General features: G+C 43.1%; 2 protein-coding genes across 3 annotated transcripts in view; one reads left to right on the forward strand and one right to left on the reverse strand.

Annotated features, from left to right (window-relative positions):
- Positions 1 to 4126, forward strand: part of LOC134537299 (centrosomal protein of 120 kDa-like) — a 46184-nt gene extending 42058 nt beyond the window's left edge. For both annotated transcript variants that reach the window (XM_063377590.1, XM_063377591.1), the window contains exons 13-14: positions 2473 to 2636; positions 3819 to 4126. In XM_063377590.1, the coding sequence (XP_063233660.1) occupies positions 2473 to 2636; positions 3819 to 3915 (261 nt within the window). In that variant the 3' untranslated portion in view covers positions 3916 to 4126. The remainder of the gene's footprint in view (positions 1 to 2472; positions 2637 to 3818) is intronic.
- The window catches only part of LOC134537298 (centrosomal protein of 120 kDa-like), a 39760-nt gene continuing 22914 nt past the window's right edge, over positions 32 to 16877 (reverse strand). Inside the window, exons 12-15 of the mRNA XM_063377589.1 lie at positions 12864 to 13031; positions 8685 to 8848; positions 7244 to 7418; positions 32 to 5719 (exon numbers count right to left, since the gene is read on the reverse strand). Coding sequence (XP_063233659.1) covers positions 5573 to 5719; positions 7244 to 7418; positions 8685 to 8848; positions 12864 to 13031 — 654 coding nt within the window. The 3' untranslated portion in view covers positions 32 to 5572. The remainder of the gene's footprint in view (positions 5720 to 7243; positions 7419 to 8684; positions 8849 to 12863; positions 13032 to 16877) is intronic.

Genomic DNA, 16877 nt, shown 5'->3' on the forward strand with positions numbered 1-16877 from the left:
CCCCCCCCACACACACACACACACACACCATTACTCTCTAAGAAACCAGCCGTACAATGGCAGGATGCTGTCACTCACAATGCTAGACGGCTTTGCTTTAAACCCACTTCGACCTTCATGACAAGTCCTTCGCCCTACAGGCCACCTCTAACGAAAATATGTCAAAAGACAGTTTATTTTTACTGGTTAGTTTACATGTACGTATTCTGCTTGCCGTAGTTAAATACACTATAACCCCGATGTCACGAACCCCGGATTTAACGAAGCAGTGATTTAACGAATACATTCTCAGGAACAGTCAAAAAATTGGACATTTTGACCAAAATAATAAAATCGGAAGAAAAAAATTAAAAATAACGAAATGAAAGATCATTAAAATCTGTTAATTTTAACACACAGCGTATTTTTGTGCCGGCTTTAATACTTCCAATAATGTTCATGTAAGATAACAAAAAAAATAGTAATGGGACATTTCCTTTAAAAATATGGCAGCTGTAGGTTCTGCAACGCGAGTGGGCGCACACGAAGCTCGCCCGGCTGGCTGGCGGCAGCGGCTTCATGACGCATAAGCTCACCCCTCCCTCCCCTCTATCACATTCTTCAAGGCTAGCTCATCCCTCCCAGACACACAAACCATGTATTGTCCTCCCTTATAACACCCCAACTTCCTTTGAAAAACCTTCAGTGAGAAAATGCTCATTTCACCCTCCCTTCTCCCATAAAATTGGGCTATTATGAATGGGGTACTAAAGCAGTGAGGGAGGCGTCAAAATATGTCACTTTTCACACTAAGTTCGAGTTCAGTCATCTCTGGCAAGGAATTTACAAGCTTTCAAACTTAAATATAAATGTATTTTAATAGCAAGGGTCCTATGAAAAGAAATATACCGAATAAAATGAAGCTGCTCTCACCAAACAAAGCATAAAACAGCCCGATGCGTGGTCGCTTCGTTATTGCTCGCGCGAGAGGCGAGACGTGGAATGTTAGAAGAAAGATAAATGCGGGGAGACAGACGGCAGCCAGTGTGTTTTCTGCTTGGGGAATAAGTGGCGTAGCCTTTTTTTTTTATGCTGGGTGAAGCGACCTTTTTTATAACCCACGGGAAAAGATAATTGCTTGAGCTGTCAAAATAAACATCGCTGCGGCAGTTAAAACAAGTCGAGGCGGGCGTGCATCCAGTCGGTCGCTGTGTATCGTCAACCGATAGTAATCAAAATCAAGAGAAATCCAGCAGGTAGCTTTTCCTTAACTGCGTACCACACTAGACACTCGCAAAAAGCTAAACGTAAACACGTTGCCACACAAACCTTTATCTGCACCCTGCCGGCAAAGGGACGTGGAATGGGGGTTGTCAAGCGCTGACAGCGGTCGACAGGAAGTGGTATCTATTTTTAGATATGCGCTGCCTACGGTAGTACAGCACTCGGCAAGAGAAACGCAGTAACATGCTAATCACCACAAGAAACTTATTTTCTGTCCAATTTTCTTCGGATTTTCGGCAATTTTTTCCACAGTTCCTCAAAATCGGGTTGTAATAGAGAGGTGGTCGCAACAAAAAGGTTTTACTGTAGTGTATTTACAACCAGAGGCGCACCCAGGAATATTTATTTGGGGGGAGGGGGTTGAAGTTGGTTTTTTTTTATGAAGGAACACCGATTTCAAAAATAATGAGGGGGGTCCGGGGGTCCTCTCCCGGGAAAATTTGGATTTCTAGGTGAAAATTGGTGTTATTTAAGAAGTTTTTGTATCTAATTATTGAATATACTGCTGGTAAAAAAAAAGAATAATTTTTAGTACGGTACTAAATTTTGTGTTAGACAAGAATCAAACAAAGATACCTTTATCAAACCCAGGGTCTCGTCCGCTCAAAATGAGTATTATTTTAATACCATCAGAATCATAGCATGCATTAAAGTCCACATTCTGTGCAACTTAAATCACTGACAATGATGGTTTGCTTTTTAATGCATTCACACACACAAATTAATTTCACTCTACGAGTAAAAACAAAGGGTATAAAATTCACACATATAATTTCTAGTTAAAACTGCAAAAAATTCAGTCCAAAATTATGCAAAAATTGAGATAAACGTAGCGCACAAACAATTCTTAGATTTTATATAACACAACCTAATTTGTAAAAAAATTAAAGTAATTCACGGTAGCAGACTACAGATGTAATACTAACACCATAATGTAAACACTGACGTGAAAACATCTCACAAAGTTTGGTAGATTGAGCGCTGCCCATAGACCATCGTACCTATTTTGCTGGGACTGGGAATGTTTTTTTTTTCCATTCTAGATTTTTTCTTCACATTTTCGGAGGGGGTTTAAACCCCCCCCCCCCCCGGGTGTGCCACTGTATACAACAGAAACCAACGGGATCCATTGAAATACGCTTGAATCATGCCTGTGACTGGACCAGAAGGAAACACTGTGATGTTTGGTGTTGACTGTGACTGGACCAGAAACTGGCCGAGGGGAAGCTGGACGCGGCCAGCAAGCTCAAGTCCTTCTACAAGGAGCAGTGGTGCCGGGCCGTGAAGGAGATCCTGCACGTGAAGACGCAGAACCGCCAGGCCCTCCACATTAACATCACCAAGAATGAGAGAAACCAACTGATGAACCTTCGGTGAGTAACATCATCATTTGAGTACAGCATGAACATCTGGTCATTCCTGGCGAGACTTCTGCTTATATTCTCTGAGTATTTCTGGTTATTCCCGAGAAAACAATCTCTGCATGAATTTTTTGTCGAGAAGTGATAGGTAATTTTCTTCAGAGTTTTATATAGATTTCTGAATTTCTGTTACTTAATCAGCACTTGCATTATTTTAACCCAGGAGAATATAAACAAAAAAAATCATTACTCATTACCCATTACACGTCCCTTCCAAGTAACAGTTTCATGATACCATGTAAGGTGTAATGTAAATTTTTTATTATTCATATGGTTATTTTTTTCATTGGTAAACTACATTTTTCCAGACACATTCATAAGTCATGAAAATTATACTTTATCATAAATTATAGTAAAATTAAATAAATGAACTAAATAAAACAGAGGAATTATCATGGTAAGTTATCAGCACATGACTGCAGTTTTGCTCGGAACAGATGCCCTTCCCAGATTAAGGAGTTAAACTGTAATGGAAACTGGCCATTTGGTTCAGTACTTAGGACGCCACTATTAGTTTGGAAGTCATGGGTTTGATTCCTGATCATGTTGGGGATCTTTCAGGCTGTAAGAATGTTCAGGATTAGGGTATGTGTGTGTTCACTGCCTACCAGAGGCATTATCTAACCAGGAATCTCAGGTGCATCATGGTTCCACACACCGTGGTACTGCCTGGGATCATTAGGACATTGTGGTCATTGCAGTCCATGTAAAAATAATAACAGACACATACTCCCACAGGCCACACTATTGACCAAAAATTTTTAAATGACTAAAACCAGATTACTCTTGCTGCTACCCTGAAGATGAAGACTGCAGCGTCAACCGAATCTTTGGAGACTATTTCTTCTAGCTTGAGGCAGCCAAATCCTACAAGCCATGCAAATTTAAGCAACTGCAATTAAATTCTTTGAAAGTTTTTAAGATAACTTGATATTTGGAATAAAAATAAAATAATTAGTCTCATATTGAGATGCATATTGAATGGCTAAACTAAGCAAAAGTTTGTTTGGAAACATTTAAGTTTGACGTCTAAATATTTCTGCTACTGCTGTCTTATTTTACAAATGATTACATATTTGGAAATTCAGTTATGCCCTGTTTTGTACGTTTGAAGCGTCAAACTTTTTTCCACAGAGAGACAAAGTCTGTTCACGAGATGGGACCCACCGAGAAGGCCGGCCAGGACTGCGCAGAGAAGCGCAACGTGGCCAATCAGGGGCTTCGTCAGTGACTAGACCGTCGTTCCAGCGCCAGCCTGTCAGTGCCAAGGTGACACCTCTCAGCTAGCACTCTCATCTACAAACTCTTGGAAGTAATTTTTGAAAATAGTTAGTGCTTACTGCAATACAACAGTTATGTTTCAGTACCAGAATGGTGACTGTCAAGAGACTGTGATGTCCTTGCTTGTATGGTGTATCATTAAAAATTTATATTTTAACAAATACTTGTGCATTCTTTTCTTTGTGCAAGACTTTGTTTCTAATAGCTTCAAGACATTCTTCTAACTTTTCTGAGCTGTAGTCACAATATCTTCTATTTCTCTCAATTCTTTTATATTTTTTGTCATATTTCAACCAACCTGAAAGAAGGAATATACTTGTACCATTCAGTGACAACCAAAACTCCTTCGTATGTACAAACCTTTATCGTGGTGATAATTTGCTCCACTTTTGTTGTAGTGCAATGTCTCCCCAAAATCAGGAAAAAAAAATACAACCTAAAAAGTTGAATATTTCGTGACAATAATACAATGCTCTGAAATGTAAAACTAAAATATTACTCTAAAAGCACACATAATGCACTACGAAAAGAAAGCCAACTTACCTCCAAATGCACTAACATTCAGTGCGATGAACACTGATTTGTATCATGAATTTTTTTACACATATGAACATAAGTCTAGTTGCCAACTAATCGTGTAATTGTGGTGAATGGAAAATTAAATTTCTCATTTCTGCCAACCTCCAGTATACGTAATATCAAAAAAAAAATTCCAGTCGAACTAAAGCTAATTATGTGCATAGGTATGTACCAACACAACTTTTTCTTTAAATGGAGCAATGTTTAACTCCTAAGCAATAAAGTAACTCCAAGTTACGGTAACTATTAAAAATAATGTTTACTTTTTTTTAACTGCTCCTAAAAAGAGGAATAAGTTAAGTTGTGTATCAGGTTTTGCACATTACAAACTAAAAATTCATCAACCCAACAGCTGATTTTTCCATCAGAAATTTAGAAACTACAATTTCTACACAGAATTGGTTTAATAATTTCTCATTACAGACTGACACATGGCAAAAAAATAGAAATAAACAAGAAAGTTCTTATTAAAAATAAACTATACCACAGACATTTTGCATATGTATCAAATAAAAAAATTGGTTGTCTGTAAAGTCGGTTTACGGACAATAGTTTAGCGTGACGTCATAACAAAACATTGATGAAATGATTGCATACTTTTATGAATAAAATTGATAAATTTACTTTTAATTGCACTCATTAATTCAAATATGTTTATTACTTTAACGAAGAGATTATTTTAACTATAACTTTTATGCATGTTTGCTATTTAACTTCTTCCAATCTGTGTTATTCTGTTAAGGATAGGACTATGATAGGAAAAGTAGGAAACAAATGGGAGTGTTTCAAGTTTAATATGCCTCGAAAAAGTCAAATCTATGGTTGTTTCAATCAAGTGAAAGAGAGATAGATGGGGCGCAAGCGTACAATGAGCGTAATGGGACACAGCGTAACGGGACAATGTGCATTACGGGACACTTTTTTGTGGGTGCAGCCGGCGTTTATCGATTTATTCGACGTCATGTCAAAATTAAATAAGATGACAATACTGTGATGAACAAACAAGTAGTCCTTACGTACTCGATGAGTCACATCTTCCGCTTGGCCAGTAGGACTTGTATCTGTGCATTCATGTTGGCGATGATGGGGTCGTCCGGTCCGTAGCTGCCGGTGCGCAGCAGGGCGTCTCGCTCGGCAGTCAGTTCACGAAGGGCTTCAGCGTCCCTCGACGACATCTGAGTAGCAATGCTGACACGTTAGCCCGAGCATCGTTCATCGCACGGATCACAGCTTGAACGCTACTACGCTACGGGCCAGTGACGGAGCCAGCTGACGCAACATTACCCCAGTTGCCATGAACCACTGCAGGCTCGACACGTGGCCATGGCGACTGCCCGACTTCCCCGACACTGTTCACACGGCGTTCAACCAAATATGAACCCACCCTCCGTCTTCAATGTTTTACACAGGGTAAGATTTATTATAGATCGGTGGTGAGGTAAATTGCAGGTAAAATTATATAAAAATATGAATACACCCAAATGTTGCTTATACACTTAGCAACATTCTGAAATACACTAAAGTCCTGCTAATCCTGGCCTGCTCGTCCGTTCTATTTTCTTAACCTTACGTCAGTTTCCAGTTATAAACTTAGGTCTACTTAGTATTAAAACTATGACTTGTATTTATGCAAAAGGAATTATTTTTACAGTTCTACCTATTTAAAACTTGTACTATTACATGTATTTTAAGAAAAATTTTGTTTACTCCAGACTTTCAGTCATCCAAACTTTGTGATCCAGACTTTCAGTGATGCAGGCAGGGTCTAGTCCCATATAGTCTGGATTAGCGGGGATCTACGGTCGTATTAATTAATCTAAGTAATATAAGATTGTGAAGAAAAAAGTTGTAAATTTTACCTCCAATTTAACCACCAGTTCACCCCATGTTACCCTACTACATCCTAGCTTACAGTACAGTACTACATTTTTTGATTTTGATTGATGGCACAATACTACTTTTGAAGTCTACGTGTGTGGGTGGTAGTTGCTGGCGTAAAATAATGAGTAAATTACTTCCACTGGAAACAGACCGAAGTCTGTTTACAACTACAAGATTGTAACAAGGTGTAAAATCATGAGAAGATATGATTTATACCATGTAGTTTGTAGCATCAGTGCTTGGCAAATTTATAAAAGGTACCCCTTTTTTGTAATCATCAGATTGTTAAAATTCTTTATTTTTCATTTCATTCATCCGTGTGAAACAGGCTCGGAAGACATAGCATACAACTCTGGAGTGGCTTCAAAGTCACCTGTTAGCACCGCAAAAAACCAACTTCAATGCTAAAGGGCATTCACATAACTGTTGTATGACTATCGCAAAATCATTTCATAACATTTCATAACATTTCAAACTCGAAAACAAAATATTATTTGCATTCATTTCATCATACATATTTTGGTGGGAAAAAATAAATATAAATCAACCATGGACTGCAACCCCACAAAACAACAGACACTGTTTTGCAAGGATAGCCACAACCACAACCACAACCCAAACAGTTCCGAAATTTACCAAAGTGCGGTCAGTGTAAAAAATAATAGTTATTTATATTTATATTTTTCTGGGAGGGTGGGTTAGGTTAGTTTTGTTTGGGATTCTAATTCTCATTCTTACAACTCGAATTAAATATTAGTTTTCAAGAATAATTTGGTATTCGTATTCACACAGGCCTAACTGCCGAGAACAGAACTCACGCTCGCCACTGGTCCCTTGTCGGTGGAGCTGAGAGCCGGCACACCGCGGGAAGCCCGGGAGACGGCGTCGCTTTGCTCCTGCCCGCCGCGGCCAAGTTCTCGGTCCTTGATGGTCGTCAGAGCGTCCTGGTCCTCTCTCTTGCCAGCCTCTGCCTCGTGTAGAGCTCTCAGTGCCCTGTCCAAGACAGTTCGTCACTGCCTGCCGCACCCCAGAGCTGCCAGTTCATGGGCAAACTTCCTCCGCGTATGGAATTTTCAAACAAAAAGAGATAAGGCACACCTAGCTTAGTTGGCTTCAAGCAGGGGCACACGCAATGGGGAGGGGATGCATCTCTCCCTTCCAAAATCCTAACAATATATCTTTTCCACCAACAAAAGGAAATAATCTGAAAGCAAATAGCAGGAACAGAGGTTCTATCCCCCTCGAAAATTAAATTCTGACAACGCTCCTGCCTTCAAGTTCATGGTCCAAAGGACAGTTGGACACCCAACTCAAAGCAACGATGATGAGGTGAGAGGAAATTTTACTAAAGCTTAGCTCGCATCATTAGTGTAAATTTATATTTTCAATGATAAACCAAGCACTTTGCTGCCCTGAATTTGAACACTGGGTTCATAAAAGTTTATTCATTTTTATTAACAAACTGACATGTGCAATAAGACCTGCCCTAAACTGCCCTTCGCTACACAACTTCCCTAAAGGAACCCACCCTCAGAGGGTTTCACCCCTGTGACCGCCCATGCTATTCATCAATCCTCCACTTTGTGCGATGTCAGGACAACCAACCTGACAGGCCCAACTCAGGGTTGCTACGGCTGTCTCACAGCAAACCAACCACCTCCAAGTGGCACATGAACATTAGGGATGAGCAGATTCAACTTAAAGCTGCTACTAATCACAACTGATGAAGCATAAATTTACCAGTTCCAACGCTAATTTATTCCAATCATGATTTGTTGTGGTAAAATAGGCAAGTATCAAAAACTGTTGAAAATAAATTTGTATTTTCTTAATATAAATATGCAATATAAAATTAAATAATACTTTACTTTAAAGTTCAACAAAAATGTAAAAGGGCAAAGCAGAAGAAAGCCCTGTAATTACAAGTAATAGTCAAATTCAGTATGTAGAAAAAATATCCCCTGCAATTGGCAAGGCAAAACTTGCAATATATATATATATATATATATATATATGAACTATGGCTCATATATTATAAGAATCACTACAAAAATTAGACTTGGAATAAATCTGTAAATTTCCTGATCTTAATAAGTCCCGACTCGGTGAAAATCAGCAGAATTCTGACTTCTACAATAAAATAGTCCACATCCCTAATGGACATAAGTCGCAATAACTATAGCAAGGGCATTTGAAAAAATTCACTGGTCTCCAGTCCATCAACTAAATGCCCCATGTGGATCTGCATTGACGACTCACCCTAGGTCCACCAGGAGGTCTCGCTCCTCTCTGCGGACGCTAATCTGAGCAGAGCTCTGGTTCTCTGTCTTCAGGCGGAGAACCTCCTTCACCGCGTGCACCCACTGCTGCTTGTAGAAGGACTTCAGCTTCAAGGCCGCATCCAGCTTCTCTTCTATTGTGTTCTGGTTCAATGATCCACACCGATGATAATAAACCACACAGGTAAAAATAAGCATAAACCACTAGTTCGACAGAAATAAACAACCGACACTGGGACATGTGGCATGAAAACACCTCATTCCAACAGGAGGGCGCATGTACATTTTTGGGTTCTTGGGTTTAATGTCGGGAGAGAATCAGTTACAGGCAAGCCGAACAAACAGAGGCTTTCCTGGGACTCCAACACATGTCTACCAGCACAGACTCCTACCTCTGTACAACACACTCCGTTCAAAAAAGGTATTTTAGCATAGCAACCTAAGAAAACATTCAGTGAGCACAAAATCAGAATCATTTCTTAAGAGAACGAGGCACTGTCTCAAAGGCACGCTCGTGCAGTAGTTCATAGCACTCATGGCGCACTATTCAATCAAAGGCACACACACGTCCCTGGCAGGAGGTTAAACTGCCGTGGTGATAGGAGGGGGTATGAGGGGGTGTCCATAGCTAGCTCTGTGGTGTGAAACACCAGACGTCAGTAAAAATAACAGTTAAAAGCAACAATCATAGGCAAAGTTATTGATTTAATTAATACACACATTTGTAACTTAACTGCATGAAATAATACATTTCTTATAGAACTTACACATAAATAGGGTACCTAATGAAAATTTATCAGGACTTTATAGTACATTAGGGGTTACATGATAGTAGAGGTGGGTTGTTACAGCAATTTTCGGTATCTGTTCCAACCTGATACAGATACAGCATTATACCACGTTACAAGTCTCTGATACTTCTGTATCAGACGGTCCCAGGAGGCAACAAAGCTCCGCGTACGCAGACCGTGCGACGAAGGAGATCTGATACATTATTTATCACGCCTGGTAATTCTCTACCTCTGATACTCTCATGCCCGCCTGATACAACCAGTATCAATCAGTTCAACATTCACTGCAGTTCGTCCTGGCCGTGTATCACCATGTACATTGTTGCGGGCTGTCATGCTTTGTAGTTAGTATCTTTATAGTGAAATAAGGAATGGATAAGTGCACGAAAAAGACTTCATTTGTGTGGAATTTTTTCACGGAAAATAATGAGTTTGCTAATTGTAATTTGTGTAAACAAAAACTGAGTTATAAATCATCGACTAATCTGAAGAAACATTTGAAAAAACATTGATATAGTATGCTCACTAATGTACCTATCTGTTTTTTTATTTTTTATTTTTGATAAAATCATGAATTTTTAATGTATAAAAACACTAGTTACTAATTGTTTTCGAAAAAAGAAAGTCCATATGTTGATTACATCTGTTATTAGTGTCAACTGAGAATTTATTTGCATTTTCATAGCTGTTAGGTGCACAAATATAAATATTATATCTTGTATTAATGTACTTTTTAATATTAAAATTTCATTAGTTTTATTATTGAACGAGACGGTGCACGCACTGCGCACTGAGCGTACTTTGAAGTAGGACAATAAACAAAACGACTTGTAACCAGGGCTGCCACTCTGATATTCATTAAAAACCTAGATAACCTACAAAAAAACCCAGACACATGGGTAAAAAACCCAGATGCGTCTAAAATGCTATCGTTGAAAATGTTTGCGTACTAATTCAAAAATATAAACATAACTGGTTTTAATATAAAACAATTAATTACCTTACAAGACTGAAAACGGTTAAATACAACCAATACAAGAAAATTACACTGCAGCAAAATGGCTGTATAAGTAATTCTTGGACCAGCACATATCATAAAAAAACCTACAAATATATACATGACAAAACAAACACCATCACTGCATTCTTTAAACCGGTAATTGTTTTTATAAAACTGCATCATGTACGTCAGTCTTTATTCAGAGTCTGATTCTACAAGATTGGTTTGAAGGTTAATTGTTGCATTGGTTTTGTGTTCTGCAAGCCTCTTTGAAGAATGTGTCTAATTTAATATTCGACTTAGCTTCTTGAAAACTAGTTTTGTGTTTACATGTATTTTTGTGTGTGAAACACACAGACTTGTTTGCATTTATCAAACAGATATTGCAACAGATACAGTAGCTACTACCTTTATTATTGTTTTAGGTATAAAAATAATTAAAATTATAAAAAACCTAGAATTGTTGGAATTCATTATTTAAATACCCAGAAACCCAAACACCATTGGAAAAACCCAGATCTGGGTGGAAAAACCCATGAGTGGCAGCCCTGCTTGCACCTCTCCTTCAAGGCTTCAACGCCTTCACCTGCGCTTCCTCCCCTACATTCTTTCCCTTCTTTATCCCTTATTCGTCGTTCCTGCTCCCTCCCCTTTCACAAGCTCCGCCCAAGTGACCGTCATCTGCGATCGGGTTCTGAGCACATTGGCCGTGGTGTTGTTCCAGGTGAATTCTGAACTGATACTAAAGTCTCTGATACTTTTCAAGTGTACTCGTTTGCCGTTCCTGATACAGGCGCGTATCAGTGACAAAGTATCAGGACTTAGGGATGGGTCGGTGCCGGTTCTCGGTTCTCGGTACCTACGGTTCTTAATATTTTAACCGGCACCGAGAACCGCAGCTAAAATGTCGGTGCCGGTACCGGTACCGGCAGTATAGCAAAATAGTCCTTCACTACAACCTAACTGCAGCACGAAATGGCTCAACTCACGTTTAGTTCACATATGAATTATTTTTTTGGACTTCTGTGGAATAATATTCATCTCTAACTATAAAATAAATTACACGTGAAAATATTTTATGTCCTCGGCACATCTGTAAACAGAGTGCGTTATACAATCAAAACATAACAGTTGAAGGTGCCATAGATGTATGTAGTTCATAGATGTGTGCAACTCTATAACGTGCCTCAGCAGAGATGTGAGAATAAAAAGACGCCATGTTTGTTTCAATTTGTTTTAAAAATAGGTAGTTAATTGAGTCGTTGACACCTAAGTAAGGGTGACTGGTGTATAATTAAAAGTGCAAAATTCCACAGAATATTTGTTTAATAGAATTAATGATTGATATAAAATTTTCCGTAATAATTTTAGGCATTCTAAAATTTTATGCTTTTTGTGCAGTGCTTTGGACTGTTAGTTCACTGCATCTGCAGCCATCTAGCGTAATGGCTAGTAACTTTATCTTTTAAGTGAACGGATTGCTTTGAAGGGGGAATTTTTTTACTATTATTATTATAGTAAAGTGATGTATGGATGTGTAGATGTATTTTACTATTGGCTGATCAAACGAAATGCTTGTTGACTGTTGACACTTCTAAAGTATAATTATTCTGGCCAAATAGAGCAAATTGTGTAAGAAATGGCATCAGAAGTGTGGCAGTAATTTACTGTTGACTGTGCAAACAAACTGAATTCAATGAAGGCAATAAATTTTATGGACAATTTAATAGTTTAATTCTTTGAAAGTTCACCATCATTGTATTTATTTCCATTATTGTAACATTTTCTTTTTATTCCTATGTTTTAAAGGAGGGTGTATGTAGATTTCCTGAGGTAATTACTAGATTGATATAGTAAATTTTAGTTATATTAAGTGTTCTCTATATTATTTCAAATTAATTTTTTTATTAATACATATTACATTTTTAATAGCTTGGTGTGTTTACTGAAGCTTGAAATAGTGCTTTTTTTTTGTAGCCAAAACAATAAATAGTTTATTACTTAAAACACCTCAAAAATAATGTGTGAATAATATTTATTTTATTGTTTAAATCAGAACCGAGAACCGAGAACCGATTTTTAAGAACCGGTACCGAACCGAGAACCGGGAAAAAATAGGAATTGACCCATCACTATATCAGGTTGATACTTTTCGACCCACCTCTACGTGATATAGTAAGCTTTATATATGTTAAAAAATGTTTTGTTCAAAAGTGCATTAAAACTTTTTTGTAATACATTATGTTTAAACTGATTAAATTCTAACATAACCTAAAATATGGTTTGTCTTAATTTCGGCTAACCGACTCAATGAGATTCTAGAGTACTGAGCAGCTGCTGCTAACCCAGAGTATGTAAGTGCACTCACCAACTCCTGGACAAGGTGTGAAGCCGACTCCTCCATTACCTTGTTCTTCCTCGTTTCCTCGTGCTCTGCCTCCCTGAGCCGCGCCCTCTCCTTCCACACCTCTAGTTCCTGCTGCAGGTCTGCCACCCTCTGCTCCAACTGTGTCCTCTCCCTCCTCCACTGGGACTCCTGCACACAAGTACACATGCCACTGGCAGGGTCTCCTTCCACACCTCTAGTTCCTGCTGCACGTCTGCCACCCTCTGCTCCAACAGTGTCCTCTCCCCCCTCCACTGGGACTCCTGCACACAGTACACATGCCGCTGGCAGGGTCTCCTTCCACACCTCTAGTTCCTGCTGCAGTACTACCACCCTCTGCTCCAACTAAATTCTCTCCCTCCTCCACTGGGACTCCTGCACACAAGTACACATGCCACTGGCGGGGTCTCCTTCCACACCTCTAGTTCCTGCTGCTGGTCTGCCACCCTCTGCTCCAACTGTGTTCTCTCCCTCCTCCACTGGGACTCCTGCACACAAGTACACATGCCACTGGCGGGGTCTCCTTCCACACCTCTAGTTCCTGCTGCAGGTCTGCCACCCTCTGCTCCAACTGTGTCCTCTCCCTCCTCCACTGGGACTCCTGCACACAAGTACACATGCCACTGGCAGGGTCACCTTCCACACCTCTAGTTCCTGCTGCACGTCTGCCACCCTCTGCTCCAACTGTGTCCTCTCCCTCCTCCACTGGGACTCCTGCACACAAGTACACATTCCTCTGGCAGGGTCTCCTTCCACACCTCTAGTTCCTGCTGCAGTACCACCACCCTCTGCTCCAACTGTGTCCTCTCCCTCCTCCACTGGGACTCCTGCACACAGTACACATGCCACTGGCAGGGTCTCCTTCCACACTTCTAGTTCCTGCTGCAGTACCACCACCCTCTGCTCCAACTGAGTTCTCTCCCTCCTCCACTGGGACTCCTGCACACAAGTACACATGCCACTGGCAGGGTCTCCTTCCACACCTCTAGTTCCTGCTGCAGTACCACCACCCTCTGCTCCAACTGTGTCCTCTCCCTCCTCCACTGGGACTCCTGCACACAGTACACATGCCACTGGCAGGGTCTCCTTCCACACCTCTAGTTCCTGCTGCAGTACCACCACCCTCTGCTCCAACTGAGTTCTCTCCCTCCTCCACTGGGACTCCTGCACACAAGTACACATGCCACTGGCGGGGTCTCCTTCCACACCTCTAGTTCCTGCTGCTGGTCTGCCACCCTCTGCTCCAACTGTGTCCTCTCCCTCCTCCACTGGGACTCCTGCACACAAGTACACATGCCACTGGCGGGGTCTCCTTCCACACCTCTAGTTCCTGCTGCAGGTCTGCCACCCTCTGCTCCAACTGTGTCCTCTCCCTCCTCCACTGGGACTCCTGCACACAGTACACATGCCACTGGCAGGGTCTCCTTCCACACCTCTAGTTCCTGCTGCAGGTCTGCCACCCTCTGCTCCAACTGTGTCCTCTCCCTCCTCCACTGGGACTCCTGCACACAAGTACACATGCCACTGGCAGGGTCTCCTTCCACACCTCTAGTTCCTGCTGCACGTCTGCCACCCTCTGCTCCAACTGTGTTCTCTCCCTCCTCCACTGGGACTCCTGCACACAAGTACACATGCCACTGGCAGGGTCTCCTTCCACACCTCTAGTTCCTGCTGCACGTCTGCCACCCTCTGCTCCAACAGTGTCCTCTCCCTCCTCCACTGGGACTCCTGCACACAGTACACATGCCGCTGGCAGGGTCTCCTTCCACACCTCTAGTTCCTGCTGCAGTACTACCACCCTCTGCTCCAACTAAATTCTCTCCCTCCTCCACTGGGACTCCTGCACACAAGTACACATGCCACTGGCGGGGTCTCCTTCCACACCTCTAGTTCCTGCTGCTGGTCTGCCACCCTCTGCTCCAACTGTGTTCTCTCCCTCCTCCACTGGGACTCCTGCACACAAGTACACATGCCACTGGCGGGGTCTTCTTCCACACCTCTAGTTCCTGCTGCAGGTCTGCCACCCTCTGCTCCAACTGTGTCCTCTCCCTCCTCCACTGGGACTCCTGCACACAAGTACACATGCCACTGGCAGGGTCACCTTCCACACCTCTAGTTCCTGCTGCACGTCTGCCACCCTCTGCTCCAACTGTGTCCTCTCCCTCCTCCACTGGGACTCCTGCACACAAGTACACATTCCTCTGGCAGGGTCTCCTTCCACACCTCTAGTTCCTGCTGCAGTACCACCACCCTCTGCTCCAACTGTGTCCTCTCCCTCCTCCACTGGGACTCCTGCACACAGTACACATGCCACTGGCAGGGTCTCCTTCCACACCTCTAGTTCCTGCTGCAGTACCACCACCCTCTGCTCCAACTGAGTTCTCTCCCTCCTCCACTGGGACTCCTGCACACAAGTACACATGCCACTGGCAGGGTCTCCTTCCACACCTCTAGTTCCTGCTGCAGTACCACCACCCTCTGCTCCAACTGTGTCCTCTCCCTCCTCCACTGGGACTCCTGCACACAGTACACATGCCACTGGCAGTGTCTCCTTCCACACCTCTAGTTCCTGCTGCAGTACCACCACCCTCTGCTCCAACTGAGTTCTCTCCCTCCTCCACTGGGACTCCTGCACACAAGTACACATGCCACTGGCGGGGTCTCCTTCCACACCTCTAGTTCCTGCTGCTGGTCTGCCACCCTCTGCTCCAACTGTGTCCTCTCCCTCCTCCACTGGGACTCCTGCACACAAGTACACATGCCACTGGCGGGGTCTCCTTCCACACCTCTAGTTCCTGCTGCAGGTCTGCCACCCTCTGCTCCAACTGTGTCCTCTCCCTCCTCCACTGGGACTCCTGCACACAGTACACATGCCACTGGCAGGGTCTCCTTCCACACCTCTAGTTCCTGCTGCAGGTCTGCCACCCTCTGCTCCAACTGTGTCCTCTCCCTCCTCCACTGGGACTCCTGCACACAAGTACACATGCCACTGGCGGGGTCTCCTTCCACACCTCTAGTTCCTGCTGCAGGTCTGCCACCCTCTGCTCCAACTGTGTCCTCTCCCTCCTCCACTGGGACTCCTGCACACAAGTACACATGCCACTGGCGGGGTCTCCTTCCACACCTCTAGTTCCTGCTGCAGGTCTGCCACCCTCTGCTCCAACTGTGTCCTCTCCCTCCTCCACTGGGACTCCTGCACACAGTACACATGCCACTGGCAGGGTCTCCTTCCACACCTCTAGTTCCTGCTGCAGTACCACCACCCTCTGCTCCAACTGAGTTCTCTCCCTCCTCCACTGGGACTCCTGCACACAAGTACACATGCCACTGGCGGGGTCTCCTTCCACACCTCTAGTTCCTGCTGCTGGTCTGCCACCCTCTGCTCCAACTGTGTCCTCTCCCTCCTCCACTGGGACTCCTGCACACAAGTACACATGCCACTGGCGGGGTCTCCTTCCACACCTCTAGTTCCTGCTGCTGGTCTGCCACCCTCTGCTCCAACTGTGTCCTCTCCCTCCTCCACTGGGACTCCTGCACACAAGTACACATGCCACTGGCGGGGTCTCCTTCCACACCTCTAGTTCCTGCTGCAGGTCTGCCACCCTCTGCTCCAACTGTGTCCTCTCCCTCCTCCACTGGGACTCCTGCACACAAGTACACATGCCACTGGCGGGGTCTCCTTCCACACCTCTAGTTCCTGCTGCAGGTCTGCCACCCTCTGCTCCAACTGTGTCCTCTCCCTCCTCCACTGGGACTCCTGCACACAAGTACACATTCCTCTGGCAGGGTCTCCTTCCACACCTCTAGTTCCTGCTGCACGTCTGCCACCCTCTGCTCCAACTGTGTCCTCTCCCTCCTCCACTGGGACTCCTGCACACAAGTACACATGCCACTGGCGGGGTCTCCTTCCACACCTCTAGTTCCTGCTGCAGGTCTGCCACCCTCTGCTCCAACTGTGTCCTCTCCCTCCTCCACTGGGACTCCTGCACACAAGTA

The sequence above is a fragment of the Bacillus rossius genome, chromosome 12 (genome assembly GCF_032445375.1).
Source record: "Bacillus rossius redtenbacheri isolate Brsri chromosome 12, Brsri_v3, whole genome shotgun sequence".
Lineage (NCBI taxonomy): Eukaryota > Metazoa > Arthropoda > Insecta > Phasmatodea > Bacillidae > Bacillus > Bacillus rossius.